This window comes from Chaetura pelagica, unplaced genomic scaffold (assembly GCF_000747805.2).
Source record: "Chaetura pelagica isolate M959 unplaced genomic scaffold, ChaPel_1.0 scaffold404, whole genome shotgun sequence".
NCBI classification, from domain to species: domain Eukaryota; kingdom Metazoa; phylum Chordata; class Aves; order Apodiformes; family Apodidae; genus Chaetura; species Chaetura pelagica.
In genome coordinates this window covers 33,130-40,362 of record NW_009952975.1, presented here as the reverse complement: position 1 = coordinate 40,362, position 7,233 = coordinate 33,130, and the positions used below count along the sequence as shown (strand labels likewise).

Here is a 7,233-nt window from a genome sequence, read left to right as displayed (position 1 = left end):
CCACGTTTGAGTGAGCCCAGAGGGTGAGGTGCTCCCTGTGGTGTGCTGTGCCCTCGTGCAAACTATTAGTGGTGCGTGTTGGGCTGTGCAGAAAGGCTGCCAGGGCAGATACAGCTCCACAGCAGCTGTGGCAAGGCTGATAAATGCTGCTGGGGTGTTCTCAAAGTGACTAAGCAATATAAAAACATTATCTGAAAAACTGTGCCCTTAACTTGCGAGGTGTTTCGCCCTTTCTGTCAGTGCTGTCACTGGAGCTTCAGCCCAGTTTAGTGTTTAGGAAGTTAAGTGCTGCAATGTGTGGCTGAGCTCTCATCTGTAAAAACCACCTGGGGCTTTCTGTAGTCAGACACCTTGCAAATGGCATGTGAAACTGGGGAAATGACTGTACAAAGTTTTCCTCAGCCAGATCTTTACTCGTGTGGTTTCTAGGGTGAGCTCCTTCACAGTGGCCTCAGAAGAGGGAAGTAGGAGCCTTGTTTATGTTTGCATCAGAACCCATCCCCCCCTGCCTGAAGAACTAAGTGCTTTATAAGAAATGAAATGGTCAAAATGTTGTTCTAGTTAATGGTTGGGAGCTTTAGATTCCAGTAAAGCTGAAGGTATCACAGTGTGTGAGTTTGGGCTGGTGCCTCCGTGTGTTGCATCTGACCCGACATAAGGACATTTGGTCATTGACCAGCTGCTTCCTTGGTGGCAGCTTGGTTAGGATGGGCTGTCTTGCTTTCCGCAAAGTGTTCCTCGCTGCCCAAGGCACCAAATTATAATTTTCATGAGCACAAAGTTATTTGGAGTTTGGTCCAACTGGTCAAATGTTATTTGCCTCCCCACGTTCCATGGCAGCTTGGTTAGGATGGGCTGTCTTGCTTAGGATAGATACCCTTTGCTTTCAGCAAAGTGTTCCTAGCTGCCCAAGGCACCAAATTATAATTTTAATGACCACAAAGTTATTTGGAGTTTGATCCAACTGGTCAAATGGTATTTGCCTCTCCACATTCCGTCCTGCTCAGCACTGATTATTGGAACAGCAGCTTCCTCCCTGTGGTGCTGCACCTTGCTGTGCCAACCCTCTGCTGCTGTCCAGGCAAGTGATTCTCTTGTGCAGCTGCTTATCTTGAAGGAGCTTCTCACTCTGGAGGGGTGTAGCCATATTTGCTTCCTCTTCTTCTGTCGTAGTGTTGCTAGAATACACGGCTGTGTAACCAGGCTGAAAAAATTCCTAGTTCTGTCCAGAAGTGTGGGGTGCTGAGTCCAAAGCCACGTGCCTTGCAGAGCTATGGAGCTGGCTGCAGGCTCCAGGCAGTGTTTGGGAGAACCATCCAAGCATCCTGCTCTTCTGGCTCTGGAGTCATCACCATGTCAGAGAGCAGACTGCTCAGCTTCTGGGCTCACTGCCCTTTCTCCCGGCTCTGGACAAAACGAGCCCCACATCCCCAAACTTCTGGCATTTCTTCCAGTCTGTAGATCTGAAGCCTTTCTTACAGCACTGCAGGGATGCCCAAACCCTGTCAGTCCTGTGCTCAGCCCTTGCTGTTTCAGACCCTGCATCACAAATGGGATGACACTGGAGCAGGGTGGGTGTAACAGACTGTCCCACTGAGTCACTCGTGTGTGGCATCGCAGGGTAGGAGGTTGCAGTGTCTTGAGCTGGGACATGTGACAAGCCAGCGAGCTGATTACTACAGCCCTCATCCATGTCTAGCTGACTATTAATCCTTTTAGTCCTATAAAGGCTAAATATATCTAGACTTTAAATCTAACCTTGAATCTCATGCTTAATCCTGCCAGCAGCCTCACGTTACAGGCTTCAGGGTGTATCTGGGAGCGAAATCCACAAATAAATGATCAAGGTTCCTGGCTTCACCTTGAGGACAACAGGCATAATGCTGAACAAGCCATGAAGATGCTTCTGTTGAGGTCTTCACCAAGAGCTGTTGCAAAGCTGGGAAGTGACTTCGGTCAGCTTTATGAAATTAGTATCATTCTCAAGGGCCTCTCCTCTGGTGGAAAAGCAGAAAGTAAAGGCAGGACAGGCCAGAGGACTTAGTAAAGACTTGTTAAAAATCATAACATGAATCAGCTGGAATAGGTTCTAGGGGGAAGCTGGAGGTTGCAGCCTTTGCCCTGGAAGGGACCATGAGCCACTAGTTGCATTAGCAACACCAAATCCCTCAGGATACTGAGACTTTTCCAGTGAATAGCAATTAAGCTGTTAACTCTCTAGCATATTCAGGAGAGTCAAATGCAGTGCTGCTTTTTTAGGATTTTGAAATTACACTTTCCCCCTCTTCCCCCTCCCACCTCAGTCTCATTAGCTCTGCAGCTTGCTATTTTAATTATGGCAAGAGAAGACAGAACAGCTCATCTGCAGTAATGCCTGTGGTCCCTGCAAAAGGGACTGCACAGTTTATTGGAGGCTGTTGGGTCCTTTATTCAGGATGTGAATTCACTGTGGCTGTTGGGCCAGTTACCTGTGGCCAGTGATAGCCAGCCCATGCTGAAAGCTGTGCAGCTGCTGACAGCCCACATTAGCTGTGCAGCTGGCTAGCAGCTCTAGCCAGATGATTTAGTTTTAAGACCTGCTCCTCTTGCACTGCAGGGGGCTGCTCCCCAGGCTGGTTTTCCTTGAGCAGGATGAGGGCTCTGATGGGCAGGGTCTCCTGGCCCTGCCTGGGAGGGGGCTGCCCCTGGTGGGGCTGCCCTTGGCCCTCTGCCACCCCCTGGGCAGTGCCTTGCTGTGGGTTTCCTTCAAAGAACTGTTTGCAGTGAGTAAAACTAAGCTTGTTAATCTGTCCCCTGTGTTTTTTTTTCCCCTGGCATGATCTTCCCTCTACACCTTGGAGCTCTCCTGCCTGTCCTGAAGCTGCATGCAAACCAGGGCTCTGCTCCCAGCCCTGGGAACTGCAGAGTGAACTGCTGGTCCCTCTGCTGCCAGGATTGCAGGTCCCTCTGCTGCGCAGGGATCTGCCCCTCGCTCTGTGGTTTTGGTGGCCAAAGTGCTGGGCTTTGTGCTGCTCTCCTTGCTCAGCTGTAGCCTTCTGCATAACAGCAGATTGGATGGTGCTCTCCATCTGCCAAATGCTGAGTCTGTTGTGCTGCTTTTCCTAGAGCAAGAGTGAATATTCTGGAGCTGATTCCACTGCAGGAAAGCTATCCAGGAAAGATTCTCCATTGCTAAAGCAGGAGCACAGACTTACATTGACATGGCTCTTTAAGCAAGATGAATTCAGGGTTTGTAGTGTCTTAGGTGGTTTGAATGCCTCTTCCCTCCTCCTCTTAGAGTTTTGTCTTGGGTAAAGCTCTCAAAATGGAAGAGAAATGGAAGAGAGAGGCAATAAATGCTAGCTCTAAATGTAATGATTGGGGCTCAACCTTTAAGCTCCTGCTGGTGTCTTAATTCCAGTTTCTAATCTGGATGAAAATGTAAAGGCCTCAGTCCCAGTTCACTCGGTGCAGTTTCTCAGTTGCTCAAGGCAGCTCCAGCTGAGCTGGTGGTGTGAAACACTCGTGTCTCTTTGCAGGGCCACGATGGGCATCCTGGAATATCGGTGTGTTCATCTGTATTCGTTGTGCTGGGATCCACAGGAACCTGGGAGTTCATATATCCAGGGTGAAATCTGTCAACCTCGACCAGTGGACACAAGAGCAGATACAGGTAACATGGGTGACATTTGGGCAGGGTTATTCTAGGGGGCACTTCATAAACCTGGAAGTAAACAGTCTGAATAGGCCAAAAATGTGGGGGTGAAGCCTGAGGAGTGGCTTTCAGGGCTTCAGAAGTCTACATATGCCTTCTAGTTAAGACAGATAGACCTTTGCTTGGTGGGCTGGTATGTGTGAGAGCTTTAATGTCTGTGAAACAAGCAGTTCAAGGGTTCCTTTGCCTTGCAGTGCATGCAGGAGATGGGGAACGGCAAAGCGAATCGTCTGTATGAAGCCTACCTGCCAGAGAACTTCAGGAGACCTCAGACAGATCAGCATCCTTGCTTCCTTGGCTGCTGAGGAGACCTGGGGCCTTTTCATCGTGTCTCTCTGTGTAGCTGCACTCCCTGCCCAGGAGGTTTAACTCCATGTCCCTGGGCATCAGCTGGGAGGATGAGTTCCTAGTGAGGCACCCTCAGCTGTGCTTCACCCCCAGGCTGCTTCCTTGCAGAGGGAGGCACAGGAGAGCTGGAAGGATTTCTTCTGGGCTATGAGGGTGGAGAACTGGAACACCCAAGGTTACAAGCTGAAGCTGTTGTGTGAGATCCACTTCAGGGTCTGTGGCAAATGGGAGGGTTGACTTTCAAAAGTGCTGAGCATCTAAAAGTCTCAGTGAAGACCGATAAGACCTAACACTATCTGAGAAATTGAGCTGTAACTTTTACATTGCAGGAGGGTTTCTAAATGCCCAGTGTAACAGGGGTACAGTGATGGGAACCCAAAGGAACACAGGAGCACCTCTCTACCATCATTTTTTTTGTCTTAAGCTGCTGGCTGAGGTGCTTTAGTATGTGCAAAGTCCATTTCTCTGGCCACTGTGTGACTTGGGCTAATGACATGGATGCTCTTAAGTGATGGTTGGAGTAAATATACATCAGTGAAGAAAATATGCCAGGAATTTAAGCCCTGATTTCATGTACCTTTTATAGCACCATCATGCTTGGAATAACCCACAGGCAAAAACTGAGTAGCTAAAGTAGTTGGACCCAACACTAAATTATTTTAAGCACGTTACTGCTGGATATGCTCTTTAAACAGTCATTAGTTTAGTTACAGCCTGTACCTTGTATCCACATGTCAAATAATGCTATGTAAGTCTTCTATTCTTGAAGCATTTCTTTAACAAGCTGCTTGCAGAGCTGTGGAGAGTTTCATCCGGGATAAATATGAGAAGAAGAAGTACATGGACCGAAGTATTGACATCAATGCCTTTAGGGTTAGTTCCCAATCCCTTCTACAGAAGCTTGAATACATGTGAAGCTCTGTGTGTCTGTCTTATGAGTAAGCTGTGACTCTGAAAATAGGCAGTTTAAATGTTTCCTCTATTGGTGACTAAGCCCTTCCCTGAGGCTGGTTGCACTGTCATTCTGCAGAAAGAATCTGAATTGGAGGAGATCTTTGAAGGCTTTCTTGTCCAACTCCTTGCTCAGAGCAGGACCAGCTTCAAATATGGGCCTTTAGCTGTTTCTTTGAGGCTTTTTAGATTGGTAACAGCATCATGCAGGGCTCTGTAGGAACTCCCTTGGCATGATGACCTGGGTTTTTGACCCTCATGTCAGTGTGTTTTTCCTTTCAGAAAGAAAAGGATGACAAGTGGAAGAGGAGTAATGAGCCAGTGTCAGAAAGAAAACTGGAACCCATCATCTTTGAGAAGGTGAAAATGGTAAGATCAAAAGGCATGGTTGTGGATCAGTTGTAAAGGCTTCTCTGGAGCAGAGCAGAGGTAATCCAGCTTGATATGGAAGCATTTTTTCTGGCCTCAGTCATAGCAGTGGATGCATTGGGTCACACTGATGGTAGTAACTTGTTTTCCTCTGCTCAGGCAGACACTAAGCAGAGCTGCTCTGCCCTGCGCTGCAGAGCACATCGGAATCCACCCACCCCCACTCCCCTTGCCAGCTTCAGCAGTTACTTTTTCCTAGCTTAGCAGATACATATTTGACAGTGGGTTATGGCCACTGATGTCCAGGGACAAATAGGGATTTTAAGAGTTAATCTCTCATTAAAGCCTCCAAAGAGTAAAACCAGCATTTGCACAAGACCTGTGGTGTTTTCTTTCCCCAGCCTCAAAAGAAAGAAGAAACGCAGCAGTCAAGAAAAAGTTCTCCTAAATCTACTGAACCAGTAATGGACTTGCTGGGACTTGGTAAGAGCCTTCTCAGGCTTGTTGCAGTGCCCACACACACCATCTTTGGTCTGGTGAATTTCAGCCTTTAGTGCTTATTTTCCATGTCAGGTGAGCAAGAGCTGATCGGTGGAGTAGAGAGCTTTGCTTCGGCTCCTCCAGTGCCACTCAAGCACAGTGCTCAGCCTGCAGCAGAAGTAGTTTTCTTTGTTTTCTTCTCTGGTTGTGCCTGTAGTATTGCAGGAGAAGCTGTAGTGGTCTCCAGAGCCAGTGTGGCTCCTGGCTGCTCTGAGGTTAATAGGACAGATCCAGCACAATGCACTTCCTTACTGAGCCAGTTCCTTCTGGGCACCAGAAGGATGAGTGAAGAGCTGGCAAGATGTGTTGGCTGAAGCAAGTTCCAGGTCGGGTCACTGGGTTGTGTGACATATGTGCAAACTGCTTAATTGGCAGGAGGCTGCCCCCTCAGCCTGCAGCCATCTGCCCAAGCACCCATCCCAGCTCTGTCTCTCCAGATGCTCCCCTGACAACCACGGTGGCAAACGGCAGGCCCAGCAGCCTGGAGAAGGATCTTGATCTCTTTGCATCAGTGGGATCAAACTCTGACTCCAGGAAGGTGAGTAGGGAGCATCAGTGCTTGGCAAAGCCTGGTTCCATGTGGGAATGAGGTGAGGACCTGTGACTTCCCCCAGTGCTGAAAGCAGCTGCTGCACTTGTATTCTCTCTCTCAGGTCACTGGCTCTATGCCAACAGCTGGATGTGCTGGGTCTGTTCCTGAAAACCTGAATCTCTTCCCTGAGCCAGGAGGCAAAGGGGAGGAAGTGGGGAAGAAGCAGCTCTCAAAAGACTCCATCCTCTCCTTGTATGGCTCCCAAACACCTCAGCTGCCTGCACAAGGTAACAGAGCTCAGAATAGAGCTATACACTAATCCAGAGTGGGTGGGATGTCCTGACAGCTGACAAGCAAAGATGTGGGACAAAAATGTTCTTGAAAACTGGGAAGTAGCATCATGAGCAGCTTAGTCTCAATGTCACAGCCAAGTGAGTGTTGTGATAGTCTGTGATTTGAAGGTCAACACTTCAGCCCTTGGCAGTGAACACAGCAGTTCTTCCCTTCATCATTCTCTGCTTTCTTCCCAGGAGCAATGTTCATGGCCCCAGCTCAGATGGCATATCCTGCAGCAGCATATCCTGGCTTCCCTGGCGTGGCCCCTTCCAGCAGCATGATGGGAGGCATGATGGCACCCTCGGTGGGAATGATGGCCCAGCCTGGAGCTGCAGGGATGGTGACTCCCATGGCCATTCCAGCAGGATATGTGGGTAACGTGCAGGCAGCTGTCATCGGTGTCCCCAACGGGCTGCTGGCTGCCCAGCAGGCTGGCTATGTGGCTGGCATGGCAGCAGTTCCC

The 7,233-nt window shown here is 49.0% G+C and overlaps 1 protein-coding gene across 1 annotated transcript in view; it reads left to right on the top strand.

The window, feature by feature from the left end:
* The first annotated feature begins 3,514 nt into the window (after nt 1–3,514).
* The window catches only part of SMAP2 (small ArfGAP2), a 4,655-nt gene continuing 936 nt past the window's right edge, over nt 3,515–7,233 (top strand). The window contains exons 1-8 of the mRNA XM_009996337.1: nt 3,515–3,652; nt 3,889–3,974; nt 4,837–4,915; nt 5,276–5,362; nt 5,764–5,845; nt 6,340–6,440; nt 6,556–6,721; nt 6,968–7,228. Of these exons, the coding sequence (XP_009994639.1) occupies nt 3,892–3,974; nt 4,837–4,915; nt 5,276–5,362; nt 5,764–5,845; nt 6,340–6,440; nt 6,556–6,721; nt 6,968–7,228 (859 nt within the window). The 5' untranslated portion in view covers nt 3,515–3,652; nt 3,889–3,891. The remainder of the gene's footprint in view (nt 3,653–3,888; nt 3,975–4,836; nt 4,916–5,275; nt 5,363–5,763; nt 5,846–6,339; nt 6,441–6,555; nt 6,722–6,967; nt 7,229–7,233) is intronic.